Source organism: Diprion similis, chromosome 13, assembly GCF_021155765.1.
Source record: "Diprion similis isolate iyDipSimi1 chromosome 13, iyDipSimi1.1, whole genome shotgun sequence".
NCBI classification, from domain to species: domain Eukaryota; kingdom Metazoa; phylum Arthropoda; class Insecta; order Hymenoptera; family Diprionidae; genus Diprion; species Diprion similis.
In genome coordinates, this window is record NC_060117.1 from 8,353,073 (window position 1) to 8,379,024 (window position 25,952).

General features: G+C 39.9%; 1 protein-coding gene and 10 non-coding genes across 11 annotated transcripts; all 11 read left to right on the forward strand.

The window, feature by feature from the left end:
* The first annotated feature begins 8,107 nt into the window (after positions 1-8,107).
* LOC124414342 lies at positions 8,108-8,226 on the forward strand. The gene has a single exon (XR_006929984.1). It is a non-coding gene; the product is annotated as a 5S ribosomal RNA (ribosomal RNA).
* Positions 8,227-8,301: 75 nt separating this feature from the next.
* LOC124414323 lies at positions 8,302-8,420 on the forward strand. The gene has a single exon (XR_006929966.1). It is a non-coding gene; the product is annotated as a 5S ribosomal RNA (ribosomal RNA).
* Positions 8,421-8,494: 74 nt separating this feature from the next.
* LOC124414353 lies at positions 8,495-8,613 on the forward strand. Its single transcript, XR_006929993.1, has one exon. It is a non-coding gene; the product is annotated as a 5S ribosomal RNA (ribosomal RNA).
* Positions 8,614-8,688: 75 nt separating this feature from the next.
* Positions 8,689-8,807, forward strand: LOC124414343. The gene has a single exon (XR_006929985.1). It is a non-coding gene; the product is annotated as a 5S ribosomal RNA (ribosomal RNA).
* Positions 8,808-8,881: 74 nt separating this feature from the next.
* LOC124414355 lies at positions 8,882-9,000 on the forward strand. The gene has a single exon (XR_006929994.1). It is a non-coding gene; the product is annotated as a 5S ribosomal RNA (ribosomal RNA).
* An 80-nt stretch (positions 9,001-9,080) lies between these two features.
* Positions 9,081-9,199, forward strand: LOC124414357. Its single transcript, XR_006929996.1, has one exon. It is a non-coding gene; the product is annotated as a 5S ribosomal RNA (ribosomal RNA).
* Positions 9,200-9,274: 75 nt separating this feature from the next.
* Positions 9,275-9,393, forward strand: LOC124414358. The gene has a single exon (XR_006929997.1). It is a non-coding gene; the product is annotated as a 5S ribosomal RNA (ribosomal RNA).
* A 75-nt stretch (positions 9,394-9,468) lies between these two features.
* Positions 9,469-9,587, forward strand: LOC124414359. Its single transcript, XR_006929998.1, has one exon. It is a non-coding gene; the product is annotated as a 5S ribosomal RNA (ribosomal RNA).
* A 2,241-nt stretch (positions 9,588-11,828) lies between these two features.
* Positions 11,829-13,496, forward strand: LOC124413840. The gene is made up of 2 exons (XM_046894626.1): positions 11,829-12,888; positions 13,069-13,496. Exons 1-2 carry the CDS (start codon positions 11,829-11,831, stop codon positions 13,494-13,496), a joined length of 1,488 nt encoding a protein of 495 aa, XP_046750582.1.
* Positions 13,497-15,776: 2,280 nt separating this feature from the next.
* LOC124414330 lies at positions 15,777-15,895 on the forward strand. The gene has a single exon (XR_006929972.1). It is a non-coding gene; the product is annotated as a 5S ribosomal RNA (ribosomal RNA).
* Positions 15,896-20,765: 4,870 nt separating this feature from the next.
* Positions 20,766-20,884, forward strand: LOC124414335. The gene has a single exon (XR_006929977.1). It is a non-coding gene; the product is annotated as a 5S ribosomal RNA (ribosomal RNA).
* The last annotated feature ends 5,068 nt before the right edge of the window (positions 20,885-25,952 follow it).

The following is a 25,952-nucleotide window of genomic DNA, read 5'->3' on the forward strand; positions in this document are numbered from 1 at the left end:
AATTACGACAAAGCTAACATGTTGGCAGACCAATTCGAGCAGGTTCATAATATAGATCTAATTAACAACACATCTGAACAAGCAGATATAATAAAACAAGTAAAGAAATATCTAGAAGAAACTGATAATGAAAACTGGGATCAGTTTATAACGTCACCACGAGAACTGTCATCTATAATCAAAAAGTTACCTTCTAAAAAAGCTCCAGGACAAGACGCTATACAGAACATTGTTCTTAAAAACCTATCACGAAAAGCACTTGTACAACTCACATACATAATAAACAACTCGATCAAGCTATCCTACTTCCCCCAGTACTGGAAAACAGGACAAATTGTTCCAATCAAAAAACCTGGCAAAGTTAGTACAGATCCAAGTAGTCATCGTCCAATCAGCCTCCTCCCGACAATGAGTAAGGTCTACGAAAAGGTGATTCTTGAGAGAATCACACAACACAATGAAAAAAACAACGTGCTAGTAGATCATCAGTTTGGGTTCAGAAGCAAGCATAACACGGTACAGCAAGTAACGAGAATTGTAAACGACATCTCAATTAACTTCAACAGAAACCTAGTCACGTCACTGCTTTTACTTGACATAGAAAAAGCATTTGATCGAGTGTGGATAGATGGCCTATCCTTTAAACTGATAAATTACAATTACCCACCAACACTTATCAAACTCATTTACTCGTATCTATCTGACAGACACTTTGTCGTGTCTGTTAATGGTACCATTTCAACTAGAAGAAAAATCAAAGCTGGTGTCCCACAAGGCTCAGTTATTGGCCCCGTACTCTTCAATGTCTACCTTAATGATATTCCTACATTTGCTAAAACGAGCTCAGCCCTGTTTGCAGATGATACAGCCATCTATGCACACTCCTTCAGTGCCATCACCGCTGCCAAACAACTGCAAGTGCACATAAACATACTTGAAAAATTCTACACCAAGTGGAAAATTTCACCAAATGCGTCCAAGACCGAAGTCATAACTTTTGCAAAGAAAAGAAATAATACAAGAATATTCCAACCAATAAAAGTATACAATCACAGTATAGAACCAACCAGTACAGTCAAATACTTAGGCGTTCATCTAGATCCCAAACTGACATACCATGCTCACATCAAGCAAACAATCAGAAAAGCATTTATAGTACAGAAGAAAGTGTACCCTTTGATGGTGAAGGGCTCACCACTATCTATAAAAAACAAAAAATTAATTTACACAATGATCTTGAGACCAATCCTGACGTATGCAGCCCCGGTGTGGTGCGGTGCATCCCCAACCAACTTACTACTTCTCCAAAGATACCAAAATAAGTGCCTAAGACTCGTTCTCTCAGAGAACAGATACGCTAAAATTAAAACAATGCACGAGACTGCCGACATGATATTCATAAAAGACTATATATACAAACTAGCAAATAACTTCTATGAACAACAATTAAATAACAATAATCTTACAAAAAACATTACAAATATAAGAAGACACAATATACCTCACACGTTTAAACATAAACTACCTTATCAAAAACTCGAAATATTTAACAACACAAAAATATAAATAACTGAAACAAATGCTATTTCGTAAACAGCAAACAGGCTCATATTATGTCTGGGAGAATTTTCGATCACAGGTTTTTGCGCGTACTTTTCCTGTATCTAAGTCAATTACTATTGCTCTCGCTACAATACTGCACCCAAGTTCTGAACAAAACAGTAGACAATAAGATAACATCTTAATGCAAAACAAAATGTTAGATTAAGCTTAAATTTAAGCAGGAGTTACATAAAATAAAATAATTGTAAGTGCAGCATTGTAAATATTGTACATTTATTGGTATCAAATAAACAAATTCATACAAAAAAAAAAAAAAAAAAGGTTCTCGTCCGATCACCGAAGTCAAGCAACATTGGGCGCGGTCAGTACTTGGATGGGTGACCGCTTGGGAACACCGCGTGCCGTTTGCATCTTTTTTTTTCCAAAGACGGATCTAACGTTTGCACCATTTTTAGGAATTTGAAGAAGCAGAGATTCATCTCCTTCGGCAACGGCCATACCATGTTGAAAGTACCGGTTCTAGTTGGAGTTGCCTCTTACCTCTCGTCCGGGGAGGATGTGCTTGGCGGGTGGCTAAGGCCCAACTTACCATTTCGGTGATACCCAACCTGAAAAGAGTGAAATATTTAACTCGAGTCATTTGTTACCGTGTACAGGGCCCAAAAGCGCTGCAAGCCCTCAATTACCGCTAAAGCGGGGCAGGGGGTACTACCCCACCGCCCTCGATGCACAGGGTCCAAAAAAAACCCTTAAAAGCCATGCTACCGCCGCACAAAAGTTTGGGCGCAAACAAAAGGAAAATTTCCGACATATCGGGTGAGTGTTCAGTTCAACCCGGCTTAAACAAGGAAGAAGATGAGATTACTGACGAGTCGCTAAGCAACAACACTCTCCTCTCCGAAAAAATGACAAAACCGTCTAGACTATGCCAAATATCGCCGCAACCAAGAAAAATCACCCAGCTGGAAAAAAAACCAAAGAACTCGAGGTACTCAATCAAACCGAATCTCGTTGTAAGAAAAAAACCAACCGCAATGAAAACGCAAGAAACATCAACTGTCGCACCTCACGAACAAAACAAACCTGCGACAGAAGCCGAAAGCCCAGGTTCAGAGAATGAACGCCAAAGCCACAAAAATCTCGCCCATCACCTAGAGATCACCAACCCACAAACGGAAGCCACGCAGTCGGCAAGCATCAAAATCACTACCTCAGCAAACCTTGAGCTTAAATTAATAAATGCACTACAAGAAATAGAAGAGCTGAAGAAACTCAATGCAAATCTGTCATCTGAAATCGCATCCTGGAAAAGAGTAAATAGAGACTCGGTACCGCAGATCTATACGCCACAAGGAGGAACAGCAAAGCCGAAAGAAAAAAATCAAAATATCGATCTATTGATCAACACCACCGATGATGGTACGAGTTATGTGGAAGTACCAAACTTCCCTGGGCATCTCGGCCTTGACCAAGCGTCCACATCCTCTAACACCGGAGCAGCAGCTGACCAAGACGATACGGACACAGTGGGGGCTTCACACACTTCAGACGATCGCCGCACCAGCGATAAAACAAATCAATCGACACGACAACCCCACGATCAGCAGACCAGTGTCAACGACAGTCCACATTCGGTTCAGAAACGTAAAAAAATTAACAAACCCCCACCCATTATAGCTTTAAACCAGTCTGCGCTAGTATTATCTAATTTTATGACTTGCACATTGGGCTTCAAAGACTTCCATATCAAACGAATCAGACACATAAACATATAATCTCGGTTGAATCACTGTCAGAATACAAAAAAGTTTGTAAGATAATGAGAGAAAGAAAGCTAGATTTTTTCACGTTTACACCTTACGAGGATAAAACTAAAACCGTAGTGCTCAAAGGTATTGACGGAGGATTTTCCCCCGCAGATATATTGGAAAACCTCAAATCCAGCAATGTTGACGATCTAAAATTTCTAAGTGTGTCTAACTTCGTAACGCTAAACGCAAAAAAATCTAACAAAACACTGCCTATGTTTCTGGTAAAACTCTCAGCTGACAGCAATCTCTCTAAACTAGGCAACATCTCTAAGATACTTTATCAATCGGTGAAATGGGAAGCTTTGAAAAAAAACGATAAAATACAATGCAAACGTTGCCAACGAATAGGGCATGTAGCGGCGAACTGTAACCTAGGCTACCGATGCGTTAAATGCAAAGAAACTCACGGACCAGGCGAGTGCAAGATCCAAAAAGACGACGGCCTAACCGATAAATCCTTGATATATTGTGTCCACTGTAAAGAGTACGGGCACCCAGCGTCTTACCGCGGTTGCCCGAAACTAGTCGAGTATAACCTAAGCATAAAAAAGAAACTAGAAGTGAACGAAAAAAATAGAATAACAAAGATAAATAAAATAGCAAATAGCGTAGACCCTAAGATATCATACAGTGAGGTAGCCGCAATAAACATAGCGTCTAATAACCAGCATGCTAACCAAAACAATAATCTAGAGATAAGCCATGATAATAGGAATCAGAACATCGCAGCCACCTCTTCCATAACTGATTTTCAAAATATAAACACCCCAAGCTTGAACGGAATCAGTGCCCAACTGCAGAAAATCCAGGAAGCGGTGTCAACAAACGCGCAGAATATCCAAAAATTATTCGAGCTATTTACCCAAATCATAGCCCTGCCAATCAACAATGAGTGAAAACAACCTGACTCTGGATAAACTCAATATTATATCAATAAACGTAAACTCATTGATAGCAATTCAAAGGAGGATGAACCTAAAACACCTCATTGAAAACCAAAACCCGGATTTTGTGCTGTTGGGTGAAACTAAGTTGAATAAAAAGTACAAAGTTAACATAGAAAACTATACAATTATCAGAAACGATCGTCCTAATGCTATTCAGGGCGGTGGAACAGCCATACTCGTTAAGAACGAAATTAAATTTCAAGAAATAAATCCAGCTTGCTTATCAAGTGCTCAAACCCTAGAAGCATCGGTTATCAAAGTAAAGATAAACCGGAACTACAACCTATACATTATTTCGGGGTATGCAGCGGGTAATGGCAAAACGGAACTCATCCCAGAGCTAACGAGGTTATGCGAAGAACTAAGACTAAACGAACCTAGGAATCTATACATACTAGCCGGGGATTTAAACGCTAAGCACACTTCATGGTTGAACGCCATCAACAACCCTAGAGGAGTAGCTCTGAACAAATGGGTGGCTGAGAATGAGATCGATCTGAGATCGAAGCTATTTTGCTCTTCCGTACCTTCGTATCCCAGAGGGAACTCATTCTTAGACGTATGCATCGCGGATCAAAGGTTAACATTTCATAACGTCGTTGATAATAAAAAGATCGATTCACTGCCGTACGACAGCGACCACAACGCAATAAAAGTCACCGTCTCTTTCATCTCTGGCCTACCCTTTTGTTTAGAAAAAAAACAGCCACGCATTAAATTCAACTTTGCTAAGACCAAATGGGATGCTTTTCAAAAATACCTTGAAAATACAGAAGACACGAATATCCCGCACGCTAAGAATCTAACGAACCGCGAGATAGACCAATTTCTAAATGAATTAGAGAATACTATTACAAACGCCATAGCTAAAAAGGTGCCAAAAACCAAGTCAAAAAACACATTAACCGCATACACCACTCACGAAATTAAAGAGCTACTCAAGCATAAAACCTTCATTATTAATCAAATCAATAGACTACACAAAGCAAACCGGATAGGCAATTTAGTTAGATTGAATATGTTAAAAGACTTATTAAAGATCACCAGAAAAAAGATCAACGAAAAACTAAAGAAATCTATAAACGAGCACTGGGAAAAGAAAATTCAAAATATAGCATCGGACAAGCCGGACCAATTATTCCCGCAAATAAATAGGCTGTTCAGACCTCGCGGATCAACGCTAATCCCGACTCTAACCATTCCTCAAGAAAAAAGACAACTACTAACCGAGGCAGGATTACCTTCTGAGGCTCAAAAAATAGGTGTAGACCGTAAATATGTCATTACTAATCAAACGGATAAACTGAACGTGATAGGGGCGCATTTTGCAGCCACAAACATTCAAAATGATAACTTGGGTAAAGAACAGTTAACACGGTTAATAACTAAAACGGCTAATGACTTAAAAAACGAAATCATGAGCGATCATATACAAGGAAAAACACTTACCACTTTCACAGAGCGAAATCCAGCTTTCGGCCCTAGATGCGATATCCCCTCCGCCTACTTCACTTCACACGCAGAACTGCTCAAGATATTCAGAAGCCTTAGCAACAAAAAATCAGCTGGATATGACAACGTACCAAACATCGTCTTAAAACATCTTCCTGAAAAGATGATAAAAAGCTACTGTATTCTATTTAACAATGCACTGAACAATACGTATTTCCCTACCAGCTGGAAAACAGCCAAGGTGATCGCGCTACTGAAAAAAGACAAAGATAGTACCAACCCCACGAGTTACAGGCCGATAAGCCTGCTACCTAACATCAGTAAAATATTCGAATCAGTCATTAACACATCCCTGACACAATTTTGTGACCAGAATGAGGTAATTCCGGAAACGCAATTTGGCTTTAGACACAGGCACTCCACGCTGCACGCCGTAAACAAGTTCACTTCGGACATATGCTGGTCACTCAACAACAACGAATGCGTAGCTGCCTGCTTTATCGACCTAGAAAAAGCATTTGACACCGTCTGGCTCGATGGGCTGTTTTACAAGCTAATAAAAAAAAGATTCCCAAAAGAATTGATTAAAATGTTATGGGTCATGCTTCACGATAAAAAATTCATAGTTACAGATGGGAACAACTCATCGACTAAAACATTTACAATCGAAAACGGCCTGCAGCAAGGCACAGTAAATTCACCTATACTGTTCAACGTCTTTAATAGTGACATTCTAAGCCTGTTTGAATTGAATACGGAACCCACAAAGAAGGCCATTGCGTTTGCGGATGACCTATTAATATATGTAACGGGCAAAAAGCCTTCACAGATGCAGCTTGAATTGGAAAACTTGTTTAGAAAAGTAATAGATTACTATCATTCATGGAAGCTTAAGATTAACACCACAAAATGTGAAACAGTTCTATTCCGGCCGAACCTTACGCATCTAACGAAAGATGCGCGCAGAAATTGGAAAACGTTCCAGATGTCCGACAGTGATAACGCAGGTTCGCAAGTTCCGCACAAGACCGCGGTTAAATACCTAGGAATAAACATTGACTTCCAATTGAAATTTAACACGCACATCAACATCCAACTAGGCAAAGCTAAAAATGCATTTAACATGGCGAACCGGCTGTTCTACTGTCGATACCTGGAACCGCGAATAAAAGTACTCTGTTATCTAGTGTTAATTAGACCTATTATTACTTACGGATGCCAAATCTGGTTTAACATAAGCTGTGGAATGATGGAAAAAATAAGGATCTTTGAAAGAAAATGCTTAAGAGCCTGTCTAGGTAAATGGAGGTCGGCATCGTCGGCATATGTTAGATTGATTAGCAATCTAAAAATATACGAAGATGCAAAGGTGCACCGAATCGACTGCTTCGTACTAAAACTGATCAGACGGCATTTCGCGAATGCAGCTAAGATTAGGAGTAACAGTCTTATCTCGGGACCGACCCTCCCGAATCCTATGTACTTCAAGAAAACGTTAGAATCAGGATTCATACCGCCAGAGACTTTCCTTTACCTCGACAGCGAAGGCTACATCCAAGATAAAAATAATATCCCGACCATCTACCACGTGTTCAGAGGCAATCACGACAAGAAAATTCAGTACGACCCAAACCTAAACTGCGAAGATAGAGACAATACGTTGATAAGGTTTAACCCCTCTCTCCCGACGAAAGATAGAACCGATGAACACAGACAAAATATCAAAACTTTCTGGTGGTTTGATAAAAAACCCTAAGTAGAAGAAAAAAAAAATCTAGTCTCAACTTAACTAATTATAATCATGTAAGTGTAAATATAGAGTTAAGGTTAGGTTAAGTAAGAATAAGAAATAAGGATCGATCAGATTTTCCAGCCTTTTTCATGATCCAACCGTAAAAAGTCTGAATGAACGTGCTCTGCTACCTCGGAGGATGAACACTTTCACACTGATCGTATGAAAAGTACAAATTTATTTGAGTACACGAAAAGTTGGTCGGTTAGTGCTCGCACCTGCGAGCCACAGCGACCTAATCTTAATTCCATAGTGATAACACGTTTTCGAAGTTTTTCCGTGTTTAATATTACTCTACATTTGTAAGGTACATGTGAATATTGTATTGAATGGCTTCCTACAAATAAACTTCTTAAAAAAAAAAAAAAAAAAGTACCGGTTCTAGTCCGATCACCGAAGTCAAGCAACATTGGGCGCGGTCAGTACTTGGATGGGTGACCGCTTGCGAACACCGCGTGCCGTTGGCATTTTTTTTTCCAAAGACGGATCTAACGTTTGGCACCATTTTTAGGAATTTGAAGAAGCAGAGATTCATCTCCTTCGGCAACGGCCATACCATGTTGAAAGTACCGGTTCTCGTCCGATCACCGAAGTCAAGCAACATTGGGCGCGGTCAGTACTTGGATGGGTGACCGCTTGGGAACACCGCGTGCCGTTGGCATTTTTTTTTCCAAAGACGGATCTAACGTTTGACACCATTTTTAGGAATTTAAAAAAGCAGAGATTTATCTCCTTCGGCAACGGCCATACCATGTTAAAAGTACCGGTTCTCGTCCGATCACCGAAGTCAAGCAACATTGGGCGCGGTCAGTACTTGGATGGGTGACCGCTTGGGAACACCGCGTGCCGTTGGCATTTTTTTTCCAAAGACGGATCTAACGTTTGGCACCATTTTTAGGAATTTAAAGAAGCAGAGATTTATCTCCTTCGGCAACGGCCATACCATGTTGAAAGTACCGGTTCTCGTCCGATCACCGAAGTCAAGCAACATTGGGCGCGGTCAGTACTTGGATGGGTGACCGCTTGGGAACACCGCGTGCCGTTGGCATTTTTTTTTCCAAAGACGGATCTAACGTTTGACACCATTTTTAGGAATTTAAAAAAGCAGAGATTTATCTCCTTCGGCAACGGCCATACCATGTTTAAAGTACCGGTTCTCGTCCGATCACCGAAGTCAAGCAACATTGGGCGCGGTCAGCACTTGGATGGGTGACCGCTTGGGAACACCGCGTGCCGTTGGCATTTTTTTTCCAAAGACGGATCTAACGTTTGGCACCATTTTTAGGAATTTAAAGAAGCAGAGATTTATCTCCTTCGGCAACGGCCATACCATGTTGAAAGTACCGGTTCTCGTCCGATCACCGAAGTCAAGCAACATTGGGCGCGGTCAGTACTTGGATGGGTGACCGCTTGGGAACACCGCGTGCCGTTGGCATCTTTTTTTTTTTTCCAAAGACGGATCCGACATTTGGCACCATTTCTGAGAATTTGAAAAAGCAGAGATTCATCCCCCTCGGCAACGGCCATACCATGTTGAAAGTACCGGTTCTCGTCCGATCACCGAAGTCAAGCAACATTGGGCGCGGTCAGTACTTGGATGGGTGACCGCTTGGGAACACCGCGTGCCGTTGGCATTTTTTTTTCCAAAAACGGATCTAACGTTTGGCACCATTTTTAGGAATTTGAAGAAGCAAAGATTCATCTCCTTCGGCAACGGCCATACCATGTTGAAAGTACCGGTTCTCGTCCGATCACCGAAGTCAAGCAACATTGGGCGCGGTCAGTACTTGGATGGGTGACCGCTTGGGAACACCGCGTGCCGTTGGCATTTTTTTTTCCAAAAACGGATCTAACGTTTGGCACCATTTTTAGGAATTTGAAGAAGCAAAGATTCATCTCCTTCGGCAACGGCCATACCATGTTGAAAGTACCGGTTCTCGTCCGATCACCGAAGTCAAGCAACATTGGGCGCGGTCAGTACTTGGATGGGTGACCGCTTGGGAACACCGCGTGCCGTTGGCATCTTTTTTTTTTTCCAAAGACGGATCCGACATTTGCCACCATTTCTGAGAATTTGAAGAAGCAGAGATTCATCCCCCTCGGCAACGACTATACCATGTTGAAAGCACCGGTTCTCGTCCAGTCTGCTCCGAGCTCTCGAATGATTAGGTAATGTTGATGTTATTGCTCGAAGTACTTGCTTTGTGGTAAAATCGTAGCGCAAGGAGTGTGCGATTCCAGTCAATCTGGTTTATTTCGTATCGAGTGAAGTGCAACGCATCCGTACAAGTGAAGCTGATAACGTTGTTGGCAAGGGGGGGGGGCTCACCCCCTGCCGCTAAACCGAAATTTACCTCGACTTAAAAAGTATGAAAACCCCACTGCCGCCAAGTAATCACTCAGGACCTATAATCAGGCCTCAAGGGAAAAGGAAAGCTGAGGATTCATCCAATGACTCGATAATTCTTGCCGATACAAACAACGACGATGAGGCAATATCGAATCCCATTCACGATAAGGGTTTGCCCAGCAGTGCGATCAAAAATACCGGCGCGTCCGGAAAGTCACAGGTGGTCTCGACGATGACTTCATCATTAGCAAGACGTGGCAAGAGTGCGAAATGCATGCCTAAACCCAACTTAGTAGTAAGAAAAAAGATGAAGCCTGAAATCGCAGACAATTCCGAACCATCAGAAGCCCGCGAAATCTTGAAAAATATCAACGAATCTCCGAAAACAAACACCGACAACCGGAAGGCCGGAACACCAGAAGATATTTGGATGCTAGACACAGCCGCTGCAAACTGAGTCAGGCCGGCAGCCCATCAAGCCTCTGAGCTGGAATTGAAATTAACCGTGGCTCTGAATGAAATTGAAGAATTAAAAAAAGCGAACCATGATCTAGCATCCGAAATTGAGTCCCTCAAAATGAGTACAAATTTCACCGTTGCCGAATTGAAATCAGCAAATGATGTTTACACCAACCCGAACCAGAACAATACCCCAGAGATGAGCGGATTACATCGTGATGATCAACAATACCCTCCGTCGACCAGCGGCTTATCGTTAGCTGCGACCCATAACAACTCCAACTCGGACGCTTCTTGTGTTTTCTCCGAAGACCATCCCCAAGATGCGACAAGACCCTCGCAGCATCGACGAGAACAGTCGTCACTCCACCTATCCGGTAGCGCGTTGCCCACTCAATATCTAAAAAAGCAAACGAAACCCCCACCGATAATAACAGTAGGTCAATCAGCTAATGTCATCTTAAATTTCATGGCAATTTCAATGAACCCAAAAAACTTTCACATAAAAAGAATCAGAAATAACAAAGATTTAATCATTGTCGGTAACAAGGAAGAGTACAAACAGACTTGCGAACGTCTGAAAGGAAGAAAAATCAACTTTTTCACTTTCACGCCCAGCGACGAAAAACTTAAAACAGTCTTACTGAAGGGTATAGAAGGCAACTTTGATCCTCAGAACATTCTTGAATATTTGCAAGCTCAAAATGTCGAGGGCTTAGAATTTTTACAGGTCACAGGTTTTTCGACAGTGAACTCGAAAAAAAATAACAGAGTCTTACCCATATTCCTAGTAAAAATGTCGGCAGATAGTAATGTGTTAAAATTATCGAGCGTGAAAAAAGTCCTTTACCAAGCAGTAACGTGGGAAGCGTTGAAAAAGCGAACAGAATACAATGTAAGCGTTGTCAGAGAATAGGCCACGTAGCCAACAATTGCAACCTAGACTTTCAATGCGTTAAATGCGCTACTTCTCATGAACCAGGGAAATGCAGTATCAAACCCCTGGCTGCAGACACGCCATCTGATAAGTCAACTATTTATTGTGTAAATTGTAAAAAGTACGGCCATCCGGCATCTTACAGGGGTTGCCCAAAATTAGTAAAGTACGATAACATGATTAGAAAAAAAATTGAGGAAGCCAACCAAAATAAACAGGTCAATTTACAAAAAATCAGTGAAGCAGTAGAGCTCAAGACTACTTATAGTGCAATCGTAGCAGGTACAACAAATAAAGAGCAGCGACCAGACCCCAAATCGAATCAGAGAGTCGACTCAATCGCGACGTCCGAAAAGCCCTTCGCGCAAAACTCTGAAGGTAGCGACGTTAATAAAAAGTTCTTCGAGTTTCTTAGTAACCAGTTACTGAAAATTCAAGAAGCCGTTGCTCAGAATTCACTCAGTATCCAGAACTTATACTCCCAACTCGATAATTTCTTTTTAGTCGATGACACATAATGGCAGACAATGAGCTCAGGGTCGACAAACTCAATATCATTGCGATTAATGTAAACTCTATTATCACCATTCAATGCAGGATTAACCTATCCGAATTAGTAGCCAAGTACAAACCAGACTTTGTCCTCCTAAGCGAAACAAAGCTTAACAATCGATTCAAAATTGCTATTGAAAACTATTCAATGATCAGAAACGATAGACCGAATTCAAAACAGGGCGGTGGAACTGCAATGCTGATAAAGAACCCATTTGAATTTGTGCAGATTACGCCGGTATGTTTGTCAGGGGCAAAAGTCTTAGAAGCTTCGGTCGTGAAATTGAAAGTTAATAACTCTTTCTATTCATTCATAATTGCTGTCTATGCACCGGGCGGTCATAAAAAAGAATTTGTTCCGGAGATCGGTAAGCTCTTTGAAGAGTTGGATTCATCTGATCCGTCGAACCTGTATATTTTGGCTGGAGATCTCAATGCGAAACACACCTCGTGGCAAAACGCAACCAATAATCCCAGAGGCGTATTGTTGCATAAATGGATTAATGATAATGAAATTGATCTAAGGCTGCAGCTATTTGGCTCACTATTGTCTTCGTATCCGCGAGGGAGTTCATTTATAGACATATGCTTAGCGGATAATAGATTAACGGCTCATGGAACAACAGATGATTACAGGCTTGAGTCGCGACCGTACGACAGTGACCACAATGCGATCCTAATGGCCTATTCATTTCATACGTCACTTCCGTTTGTGTTAGAAAAAAAAACCGAAAATCGTTTATATAACTTTGCCGCGACAGACTGGGAATCTTTAGCAAAGTGTGTTGACAAATCGAAGGATTTAGAAATCCCCGACGATAGAAATCTGGCTTATATCGAAATTGATAGTTACCTAACCAAGATTGATAGCGTTATCAAGGATGCCGTAGATAGAATAGTGCCGAAAATCAAAACGAACCAGAACACCTTGAAAGCATACACTACACATGAAATAAAAAATCTACACAAACACAAAACTTACTTAATCTCGCAGATAAACAAACTCCACAAACAAAATACACGAGGTAATCTAGTACATTTGAATATTTTAAAAGACTTATTGAAAAAAACCCGAAATAAAATTAAGACAAAACTCGCTACCTCGGTAAACGGATATTGGGAAAAAAAAATCAGAAATATCAAGATGGATAAAGCGGACAAGATGTTTTCGCAAATAAATATACTTTTCAGACCTCGTGGCTCAGCCCCTATACCTGTTTTAACTGTACCTAGCGACAAAGTAAATCTTTTAACGGATGCTAGAATCACTCATGATGCCGTGGCCAGGGACCAGTCAAATAACTTTATTATTGCAAAGCAAGACGATAAGCTGAATTTGATCGGGGCGCATTTTGCCGCCACAAATATCCAGAACGTTAACTTAGGAAAACCCAATCTTATAAAAATAGTTGAAACTAAAGTTTCGGAACTAAAACGAGAGATGGAGGAAGACAAAGCCAGCAACAGAACGGTAGTTTCCTTCTCTAAACACAACACAGCGACTTGTCCGTCAAGGGAGGAAATTCCAAACTACTTTACGTCTCTATCCGAGTTATTGACGTTATTTAAAAACCTGAATAATAAGAAGTCTGCGGGATACGATAACATCCCCAATGTAGTCCTAAAGCACTAACCACGTAAGATTGTTAGTTATTATTGTATTTTGTTTAACAATGCTCTGAACAACATGTACTCCCCTGATTGTTGGAGAACTGCCAAAGTCATTGCCTTACTAAAAAAAGATAAAGAAAGCTCAAACCCCTCTAGTTACAGGCCAATCAGCCTGCTGCCAAACATAAGTAAAATATTCGAGGTAGTAGTGAACAAGTCCTTAGCAGTATTTTGTGACGAAAACGAGATTATTCCTGAGAGCCAGTTTGGCTTCCGTCACAGACACTCGACAATCCACGCAATATCCAAATGCACCTCGGACATCTGCTGGTCTCTGAATAACAGCGAATGCGTGGCAGCATGCCTGATTGACCTGGAAAAAGCGTTTGACACCGTCTGGCTGGACGGGTTGTTCTATAAGCCAATGAAGAAGAATTTTCCCAAACATCTGATAAAGATGCTGTGGGTGATGTTGCATGATAAATATTTCCACGTCTGCGACGGATCAAACACATCCTCCATAAAGTTCGCCATTGCCGATGGTCTGCAACAGGGGACTGTCAACTCGCCTATTTTATTCAACATATTCAATAGCGATATTTTGACACTGTTTGACCTGAATAAGGTTGCCTCGAAAAAAGCAATCGCCTTCGCGGACGATCTGGTTGTCTACATCTCAGGCAACAAACCCTCCGAACTGAAAGTACAGCTGCAAGAACTTTTCATAAAACTGATAGATTATTACAATACTTGGAAGTTAAAAATTAATACGTCAAAATGTGAGACAATTTTATTCAGGCCAAATCTTAAGTTTGCCAATCGTGATACCAAAAAGAATTGGAGAAATTTCTCAATCTCCGACGGCAGAAACGGAGGTCACGCGGTTCCGCATAAAGATATAGTCAAGTATTTGGGAGTTAATATAGACTTTCAATTGAAATTCAATTTACACGTCAACGCCCAGTTGGCAAGGGCACAGAAGGCGTTCAACAGTGCGAACCGTCTGTTTTATTGTAAATATTTAGACAAGAGGATAAAAATTCTATGTTACCTGCTTCTGATCAGACCTATAATAACGTATGGGTGTCCAATATGGTTCAACCTGAGCGCGGGAACCATGGATAAAATACGTGTTTTTGAAAGAAAATGTATCCGCGCCTGTCTGGGCAAGTACAGGTCGGCGTCGTCTCTCTATGTTCGATTCATTAGTAACGCGGAAATCTATAATGAGGCGAACATAAACAGGATCGATTGCTTCATATTGAGGCTGATAAGAAACCATTTCGCAAATGCAGTAAAGATCGGAGAAAATAATCTCATTCGTGGTCCATTTTTTCCGAATCCGTTATATTTTGCCAAATCTTTGTTATCAGGGTTCATTCCGCCGGAGGCCTTTACTTATCTGGACGAGAACGGATACATTCAAGATGCAAACAATATTCCTATCATCTATCATGTATTGAGAGGCACTCGACAAAAACAAGTTTTATACACTCCCGCTCCAAATGTCAACACCGCGCTCATGCGATTTAACACCGATTTACCAGACAAAGATGTATCCGACAGACATAGACAAAACAACGACAAGTATTGGTGGCTCAACCGCTAGCAATAGCAGCCAACTTGCCTCTCACAAAAATGCAGATTTACAAAATGATGTACATGTGACAGCACTAATTAGCACTCTAAGTAGCTTTAGCTTCGTTATTACACTCAATTATCATAATGTATCCGCGAAGGATATTCTATCCTGTTACTTTCCTACCCCCTCCTCTTATTTATTACCCGTATCCTCTTTTATTTATTGCAGTTTGTAAGTATTAGTGTAAGGTCTTAGAAATTGAGTAATCTGTTGATCAGTTTTTGTACCCCTTTTTCCTGATCATCATCCAGTCTAGGCATTATACATTTGCAACCTCTATGGGCTATTTCAATTATTTCCTATTGATTGTACGAAACGTACCTTGAAAGCTACTAGAAGAGACTGCAGCAGGCGTGTAGTGCTCGCATTGAGGGCCATAACGCACTAGTTATATGATTGATTGTTAACATGTTTTGTAAGCTTTTCTTGTTTTTTCTTGATGTACCATGGTTTTTATTGTGGGTTGTAATAAACTTATTTCCAAAGTACCGGTTCTCGTCCGATCACCGAAGTCAAGCAGCATTGGGCGCGGTCAGTACTTGGATGGGTGACCGCTTGGGAACACCGCGTGCCGTTGGCATCTTTTTCTTTCCGAAGACAGATTGGAAGAGATTTACCAGTTTCTTTAAGTATGTCAAAAAGCAGAGATTCATCCCCCTCGGCAACGGCCATACCATGTTGAAAGTACCGGTTCTCGTCCGATCACCGAGGTCAAGCAACATTGGGCGCGGTCAGTACTTGGATGGGTGACCGCTTGGGAACACCTTGTGCCGTTGGCATCTTTTTTTTCCGAAGACGGATCCAACATTTGGCACCATTCTTAGGAATTTGAAGAAGCAGAGATTCATATCCTTCGGCATCGGCCATACCATGTTGAAAGCACCGGTTCTCGTCCGGGTTCTCGTCCCGTTCTCGTCTAGGGTCGCGCTCCGTCGCACGTTCCAAACGTCTCGGCGCTGTATTTTTGATCGCATTTTGATTGAAAAATTGAATTAAAAATATCGATAATAGTACGATTCTAAACCCAGTAAATTATTTTATTGAAATAATAAAAATTTTAACAAGTGAGCTATTACTACAAGCTACCAAATACAATTAGTGGTACAGAAGACACACCTAACCTCACAGGGCTTCCACATGTGTCGCCAACAGCAGTGGATCTCAGCACGGTAATCATTCCAAGCAAAAGAAAACGCAGTAGAAATGCAACTACAACAACCGAAGCGAAATCTAAGATTTCTGAAATGACTAATCAGCAAGTAAAAGTACCTACTATCACCGTGTCAAACAGATATAATGTGCTCGCAAATGACAATACCATGGAAACAGATGACGAGGAAACTAATCAACAACTGTCAAACAACAACGAGAAATCACCAACTGCAAAACACACACAAGATGCAGCAGCTAAGAAAGAGAAAAAACCTCCTCCAATTTCCATACACGGTAAGGTTAACGATCACTCAAAGATAACAGAAATAATAAAAAATCCAGTGAAAGGAAAATTTTACATCAAGTACCATCAATATAACTCCGAGATCTACACAACGTCAATTTTTGATTATACTAAGTTATTAGAGCATCTGAAAGCCACGGATGTTAAGTTTCACACTTACTCACTAAAAAATGAGAAAAAGAAAACCTTGGTTATCAAAGGACCGCACGAGGTAACCAAACTGGAACAAATTCGAGCTGAACTCCAAGAAATTGGATTTGACGACACTCAGCTTAGTCTTATGAAAGGCACTAAATATCCTATATTTATGATGGCAGTTCCAGCTGATACCCAACCTAAACATGTCAAACAAAAAGCACAACTACTATGCAACACCAAGGTTACGTGGGAAAACTATGAAACTAAAAGAAGAGTTTTGCAGTGTCATCGCTGCCAAGAGTGGGGTCATGCAACTGTCAACTGCTTTGCAGAACCAGCATGCCTCAAATGTGGAGAGGCACACTTAACCAAAGAGTGCCAAAAACCCAAAACGACACCATCTAAATGTGTCAATTGTGGTGGTGAACACCCGGCAAATGCCACCATCTGCGATGCGTATCACAGAAGATTACAACAAATAGCGAAAAGATCAGCCAACGCGAAACAAGCGATATCACAGCCAAGTACAAGAGACCACAACAATAACACACCAAATCTGAATGACCAGCAACACTTCCCGCCACTCCCAGTCAAGACTCCAGATTCAAACACCAACCCCTGGTTCAACAACGGCGTACAGCAGAGTAACTCGAGCAATACATCTAATCAGGAAAGACTGAACACTAATATTAATAATAATCACCAAGTAAGTAATGAAATGTCTGACCTCCTAGAACTAACTAATGAGATTAAAAGCATTAATCAACTTGTTTATGTAAAAAAAATGTTAGAACTAGCAAAAGAACTCTATACAAATCTAAAAAATTGCACAACACAAACGGAAAAATTTGGCGTATTCGCAGATTTTACAGCTAAATTAGAATCACCATAGATAACATGAAAATATGCAGTTGGAACGCAAACGGTTTGAAAAATAAACTAGAAGAAGTTATTCAATTTTTAAATAGTCACAAAATTGATATATTTCTAATTAATGAAACTAGACTGAGTGAAAAAGATAAACTTAAAGTTAAAAACTACAACTGTCTACGCAAAGACAAAAGTTATTCCGCAGGTGGAGTTGCAATATTAATTAAAAAAGATTTAGCTTATAAGGAACTTAGTATAGATAATAATCTTACTATAGAATGTATCTCCATTAGATTAGCAAGTAATATTTGTATAACTGCGGCCTACAATAGTCCAGCTAATTACCTTACAACTTAAGAATTAGATTCTGTTCTCGGTATAGGTGACAAAGTACTGTTGGTTGGGGATCTCAACGCCAGACATCTCAGCTGGAACAATCATATTAATAATAGCAGAGGATTAACACTCTTTAACTACACTTATAATGACAATTGCAGTATTATCTTTCCAGACGAACCAACACACTATCCTATTAAAAATTCCACTCCTACCACCATAGATATTGCCATAAATGAAAACGTCAGTCAGGCATCAGACATGAGAGTCCTACATGAACTAAACTCAGACCACACACCGGTTGTACTAGAACTAGGATCACAAGAAAGAAATTGTGCTCTAAAAACCGCCTACGATTACAAAAAAGCGGATTGGGTTAATTTTAGAAAACACCTTAATCAGAAAACAATCCTCACATCAAAAATTGAAACAAAAGATGAGCTGGATCTAAGAATACAGAAATTCACCAGTGACATCCGCAGCAGCATAAATAAAACTATCACCAAAACAACCTTTAAAAACCTACAAGACAACCTACCACATGATATACTGCAAATGATCAAGCAGAGAAACCATCTCAGGAAAATTTGGCAGCGCTCCAGGCAAAATAAAGACAAAATTGTAGTAACAAGACTCACTCATCAAATAAGAACAGCTATAATCAATTGCAGAAATAAGGAATGGTCCAACAAGTTAGAAAAGCTGAATCCACATGATAACTCGCTGTGGAGAATGACTAGAATATTGAAAATGGAAGATAACAATATACCATCGCTGGTTAAAAATGGAGTTGAAGCTTTCACTAATTACGACAAAGCTAACATGTTGGCAGACCAATTCGAGCAGGTTCATAATATAGATCTAATTAACAACACATCTGAACAAGCAGATATAATAAAACAAGTAAAGAAATATCTAGAAGAAACTGATAATGAAAACTGGGATCAGTTTATAACGTCACCACGAGAACTGTCATCTATAATCAAAAAGTTACCTTCTAAAAAAGCTCTAGGACAAGACGCTATACAGAACATTGTTCTTAAAAACCTATCTCGAAAAGCACTTGTACAACTCACATACATGATAAACAACTCGATCAAGCTATCCTACTTCCCCCAGTACTGGAAAACAGGACAAATTGTTCCAATCAAAAAACCTGGCAAAGTTAGTACAGATCCAAGTAGTCATCGTCCAATCAGCCTTCTCCCGACAATGAGTAAGGTCTACGAAAAGGTGATTCTTGAGAGAATCACACAACACAATGAAAAAAAACAACGCGCTAGTAGATCATCAGTTTGGGTTCAGAAGCAAGCATAACACGGTACAGCAAGTAACGAGAATTGTAAACGACATCTCAATTAACTTCAACAGAAACCTAGTCACGTCACTGCTTTTACTTGACATAGAAAAAGCATTTGATCGAGTGTGGATAGATGGCCTATCCTTTAAACTGATAAATTACAATTACCCACCAACACTTATCAAACTCATTTACTCGTATCTATCTGACAGACACTTTGTCGTGTCTGTTAATGGTACCATTTCAACTAGAAGAAAAATCAAAGCTGGTGTCCCACAAGGCTCAGTTATTGGCCCCGTACTCTTCAATGTCTACCTTAATGATATTCCTACATTTCCTAAAACGAGCTCAGCCCTGTTTGCAGATGATACAGCCATCTATGCACACTCCTTCAGTGCCATCACCGCTGCCAAACAACAGCAAGTGCACATAAACATACTTGAAAAATTCTACACCAAGTGGAAAATTTCACTAAATGCGTCGAAGACCGAAGTCATAACTTTTGCAAAGAAAAGAAATAATACAAGAATATTCCAACCAATAAAAGTATACAATCACAGTATAGAACCAACCAGTACAGTCAAATACTTAGGCGTTCATCTAGATCCCAAACTGACATACCATGCTCACATCAAGCAAACAATCAGAAAAGCATTTATAGTACAGAAGAAAGTGTACCCTTTGATGGTGAAGGGCTCACCACTATCTATAAAAAACAAAAAATTAATTTACACAATGATCTTGAGACCAATCCTGACATATGCAGCCCCGGTGTGGTGCGGTGCATCCCCAACCAACTTGCTACTTCTCCAAAGATACCAAAATAAGTGCCTAAGACTCATTCTCTCAGAGAACAGATACGCTAAAATTAAAACAATGCACGAGACTGCTGACATTATATTCATAAAAGACTATATATACAAACTAGCAAATAACTTCTATGAACAACAATTAAATAACAATAATCTCACAAAAAACATTACAAATATAAGAAGACACAATATACCTCACACGTTTAAACATAAACTACCTTATCAAAAACTAGAAATATTTAACAACACAAAAATATAAATAACTGAAACAAATGCTATTTCGTAAACAGCAAACAGGCTCATATTATGTCTGGGAGAATTTTCGATCACAGGTTTTTTGCGCGTACTCTTCCTGTATCTAAGTCAATTACTATTGCTCTCGCTACAATACTGCACCCAAGTTCTGAACAAAACAGTAGACAATAAGATAACATCTTAATGCAAAACAAAATGTTAGATTAAGCTTAAATTCAAGCAGGAGTTACATAAAATAAAATAATTGTAAGTGCAGCATTGTAAATATTGCACATTTATTGGTATCAAATAAACAAATTTTTACAAAATAAAGGTTCTCGTCCGATCACCGAAGTCAAGCAACATTGGGCGCGGTCAGTACTTGGATGGGTGACCGCTTGGGAACACCGCGTGCCTTGGCATCTTTTTTTTTCCAAAGACAGATTGGAAGTCGATTTACCAGTTTCTTTAAGTATTTCAAAAAGCAGAGATTCATCTCTTTCGGCAACGGCCATACCATGTTGAAAGTACCGGTTCTCGTCCGATCACCGAAGTCAAGCAACATTGGGCGCGGTCAGTACTTGGATGGGTGACCGCTTAGGAACACCGCGTGCCGTCGGCATCTTTTTTTTCCGAAGATGGATCCAACATTTGGCACCATTTTTAGGAATTTGAAGAAGCAGAGATTCATCTCCCTCGGCAACGGCCATACCATGTTGAACGCACCGGTTCTCGTCAATTGCCTCTTACCTCTCGTCCGGTAAGGATCTGCTTGGCGGGTGGTCAAGGCTCAACTTACCATTTCGGTGATAACCAACCTGAATATAGTGAAATATTTAACTCGAGTCATTCATTACCGTGTACAGGGCCCAAAAGCGCTGCAAGCCCTCAATTACCGCCAAAGTGGGGCAGGGGGTACTACCGCACCGCCCCCGATGCCCAGGGTTAAAAAAAAAACCTCAGAAGCCATGCTATCACCGCATAAGAGTTTGGGCACAAACAAAAGAAAAATTTCTGACATATCGGGTGCGTGTTCAGTTCAACCCGGCTTAAACAAGGAAGAAGATGAGATTACTGACGAGTCGCTAAGCGACAACACTTTCCTCTCCGAAAAAATGACAAAACCGTCTGGACTATGCCAAATATCGCCGCAAGCAAGAAAAATCACCCAGCCGGAAAAAAAACCAAAGAACTCGAGGTACTTGATCAAACCGAATCTCGTTGTAAGAAAAAAAACCAACTACAATGAAAACGCAAGAAACAACAACTGTCGAACCTCACGAACAAAAAAAACCTGCGACAGAAGCCCAAAGCCCAGGTTCAGAGAATGAACGCCAAAGCCACAAAAATCTCGGACATCACCCAGAGATCACCAACCAACATACGGAAGCCACGCAGTCGGCAAGCAATAATATCACTGCCCCAGCGATTCTTGAGCTTAAATCAGGCAATGCACTACAAGAAATAGAAGAATTCAAGAAACTCAACGCAAATCTGTCAACTCAAATCGCATGATGGAAAAGAGTAAATAGAGACACGGTACCGCAGAACTATACGCCACAAGGAGGGACAGCAAAGCCGAAAGAAAAAAATCAAAATATCAATCTATTGATCAAAACCATCGATGATGGTACGAGTTATGTGTGAGTACCAAACTTCCCTAGGCATCTCGGCCTTGACTAAGCGTCCACATCCACAAACACCGGAGCAGCAGCTGACCAAGACGATACGGACTCAGTGGGGGCTTCGCACTCTCCAGACGATCGCCGCACCAGCGAGAAAACAAATCAACCGACACGACAACCCGACGATTAGCAGACTAGTGTCAACGACAATCCACATTCGGCTCAGAAAAGTAAAAAAATTTACAAACCCCTACCCATTATAGCTTTGAACCAGTCTGCGCTAGTATTATGTAATTTTATGACTTGTACATCGGGCTTCAAAAACTTCCATATCAAACGAATCAGACACAATAAACATATAATCTCTGTTGAATCACTGTCAGAATACAAAAAAGTTTGCGAGATAATGAGAGAAAGAATACTAGATTTCCTCACGTTTACACCCTACGAGGATAAAACTAAAACCGTAGTGCTCAAAGGTATTGACGGAGGATTTTCCCCCGCAGATATATTAGAAAACCTCAAATCCAGCAATGTTGAAGATCTAGAATTCCCAAGTGTGTCTAACTTCGTAAAGTTGAACACAAAAAAAATCTAACAGAACACTGCCGATGTTTTTGGTAAAACTCTCAGCTGACAGCAATCTCTTTAAACTAGGCAACATCTCTAAGATACTTTATCAATCGGTAAAATGGGAAGCTTTGAAAAAAAGCGATAAAATATAGTGCAAACATTGCCAACGAATACGGCATGTAGCGGCAAATAGACCGGGAGATGGTGCACGTAGAGAGCATCTCATTTTTTACAAGTACGGCACCCCTTGAGGGGTCGAATTACATAATTAATGAAAGGAAAATGATGGTCATAGCGCTCGTCGTCGGGGCGTTATCGCATGACGATTAATCGAACATGTCGGATAAATTAAGGTTTTTTAATGATTTTTTACACAAAAAATCTTGCATTTTCCGGTAATTTATGAAAAAAAAATCCGGTGGAAGCAATATGCCATACTCATGCGGCGGGGCTTAAAGTCCGCCATACTGATCGAAACAGGTAAGTTTTTTTTTTTTAAACGATTTTTTACAGGTTCTTTTTTTTCAACTTGTTATTTTCAAACTGACATTTGCGAAAATCGCCACGCTATACCGTTTTGACGGGTCTAAATAGACGCCATACTGCCGTAAAGGAGAAGGTTTTTTTAAAGTTGTTAAACGATTTTTTACAGTATGGCATTTGGATTGTTGAATGTTCATGATACAATATTACCGTAAATATGCAAGCCATACTTCACGTCAAGTGCAAAAGTAGTGCCATACTGAAAAAAATATTTTTTCGAAACATTATCTAAAAAACGATTGGGTAAGACGTAAAATTATTTATTACAGTATGGCATCATTGCTTTCAGTTGATTTCGATATGACACTATGGAACAAAAAATACCCCATACTGTGACAATGGGGCTGAAGACTACCACAATGTCGTTAAGATGTGGGAAAAAAAAATTCGAAACGTATTTTTACAGTATGGCATTTCGATTTTTCGGAGGTTGATATAAAAGTACACCTCAGAAAAATTGTGCCATACTTATGGCGAAGTGCAAAAGTGGTGCCATATTCGATAAACTGATTTTCCAAAACGTCTGAAAGGTACAAGCGGTTAAAAGTACACCTCAGAAAAATTGTGCCATACTTATGGCGAAGTGCAAAAGTGGTGCCATATTCGATAAACTGATTTTTCAAAACGTCTGAAAGGTACAAGCGGTTAAAAGTACACCTCAGAAAAATTGCGCCATACTTATGACAAAGTGTAAAAGTGGTGCCATATTCGATAAACTGATTTTCCAAAACGTCTGAAAGGTACAAGCGGTTAAAAAAACGTACATTTACTCATTGCTGAACAAATATTTTATTATTAGTTTTGCTTCCTTATAGAGTGATCTTTAGCATGCAGGTGAAGCAATACGACGCCTTCATTTACTGTAATTTTCGTTAAAAATATTCGAAAATTACGAATTTTAAAGAATTTTGGAATTTTCAAAAAATGTCTGTGTCGCTCTAACTTTCGCAAATATTTAGGTATCGGGCTAAATATTCTTATGTGAATAGAGTATCATTACAGGATGTTTGGTATTGAATTTCGTGAGAATCGGTGAAACGGTTCAGATTTTATCAAATTTTGAATTTTACAAAAAATGCCTGTGAGTTGTACAATCTGTAAATTTTTGTGATGTCAGGATATGTATATGCTTTCGTGGGACGCCTGACAAAGAGCTGTTGATACCTGTGTTATTAAACATTCACCGGGGAATACAAACGGGACCTTGAAAACTCGAGAAAATTGTTCGAGCGTTGATACCCGTAGAATATTAACTGGGATCTGTTATAAATCACGATTGCCCCTACATATCAGTTTGCAAATTTATATTGAGGGTTTTTACACGTTAAACTTTCAGGAAAAATTTGTGCCATACTGTAAAAAATCATTTAAATTCCGCATAAAATGTTACAATTTTATAATAATATTATACGTATTTGACCCTTCCCACGGGTATGGCGTTATCGGATTTCTGTTTCTAGTCATTAAAATAACTGGTAAAAAAATTTTTAGGCTGTAAAAAATCGTTTAACAACTTTGAAAAAACCTTCTCCTTTACGGCAGTATGGCGACTATTTAGACCCGTCAAAACGGTATGGCGTGGCGATTTTCGTGTATGTCAGTTTGAAAATAACAAGTTGAAAAAAAAGAACCTGTAAAAAATTGTTAAAAAAAAAAAAAAAAAAAAAAAATACCTGTTTCGATCAGTATGGCGGACTTTAAGCCCCGCCGCGTAAGTATGGCATATTGCTTCCACCGGATTTTTTTTTCATAAACTACCGGAAAATGCAAGATTTTTTGTGTAAAAAATCATTAAAAAACCCCAACTTATCCGATATGTTCGATTAATTGTCATGCGATAACGCCCCGACGACCAGCGCTATGCCCATCATTTTCCTCTCATTATTTATGTAATTCGACCCCTCGAGGGGTGCCATAATTGTAAAAAATGAGATGCTCCCTACGTGGACCATCTCCTGGTCTAGAACTGGAAACTAGTCAAGTATAATCTAAGCATAAAAAAGAAACTAGAAGTGAACGAAAAAAATAGAATAACAAAGGCAAATAAAATAGCAAATAGCAAATAGCGTAACCCTAAGACGTCATACGATAAGGTAGCCGCAATAAACACAGCGCCTAGTAACCAGCATGCTAACCAAAATAAAAATCTAGAGATAAGCTACGATAATAGAAATCAGAACAACGTAGCCACCTCTCCCACAATTGATTTTCGAAATACAAACACCCCAAGCTTGAACGGTATCAGTGCCTAACTGCAGAAAATCCAGGAGGCAGTGTCAGCAAACGCGCAGAATATCCAAAAATTATTCGAGCTATTTTCCCAAATCAAAGCCCTGCCAATAAACAATGAGTGAAAACAGCCTGACTGTGGATAAACTCAATATTATATCAATAAACGTAAACTCATTAATAGAAATTCAGAGGAGAATGAACCTAAAACACCTCATCGAAAACCATGACCCGGATTTTGTGCTGTTGGGCGAAATAAGTTGAGCAGAAAGTACAAAGTTAACATAGAAAACTACACAATTATCAGAAACGATCGTATTAATGCGATTCAGGGCAGGGGAACAGCCATACTCGTTAAGAACCAAATCAAATTCCAAGCAATTCCTCAAGAAAAAAGACGACTACTAACCGAAGCAGGATTACCTCCTGAGGCTCAAAAAATATGTGTAGACCGTAAATATGTCATTACTAATCAAACGGATAAATTTAACGTGATAGGGGCGCATTTTGCAGCCATAAACATTCAAAATGATAACTTGGGTAAAGAACAGTTAACACGGTTAATAACTAAAATGGCTAACGACTCGAAAAACAAAATCATGAGCGATCGTATACAAGGAAAGACACTTACCACTTTCACGGAGCAAAACCCAGCTTTTGGCCCAACATACGATATCCCCTCCGCCTGCTTCACTTCACACGCAGAACTGCTCAAGATGT

Excerpts from the sequence above, each read along its gene's own strand:
- LOC124413840 (XM_046894626.1), top strand. The coding sequence starts at position 11,829 with ATGGCAGACAATGAGCTCAGGGTCGACAAACTCAATATCATTGCGATT. Across the intron at positions 12,889-13,068 it reads CCACAAACAAAATACACGAG|CCCCTATACCTGTTTTAACT; the intron begins GTAATCTAGTAC and ends CTCGTGGCTCAG.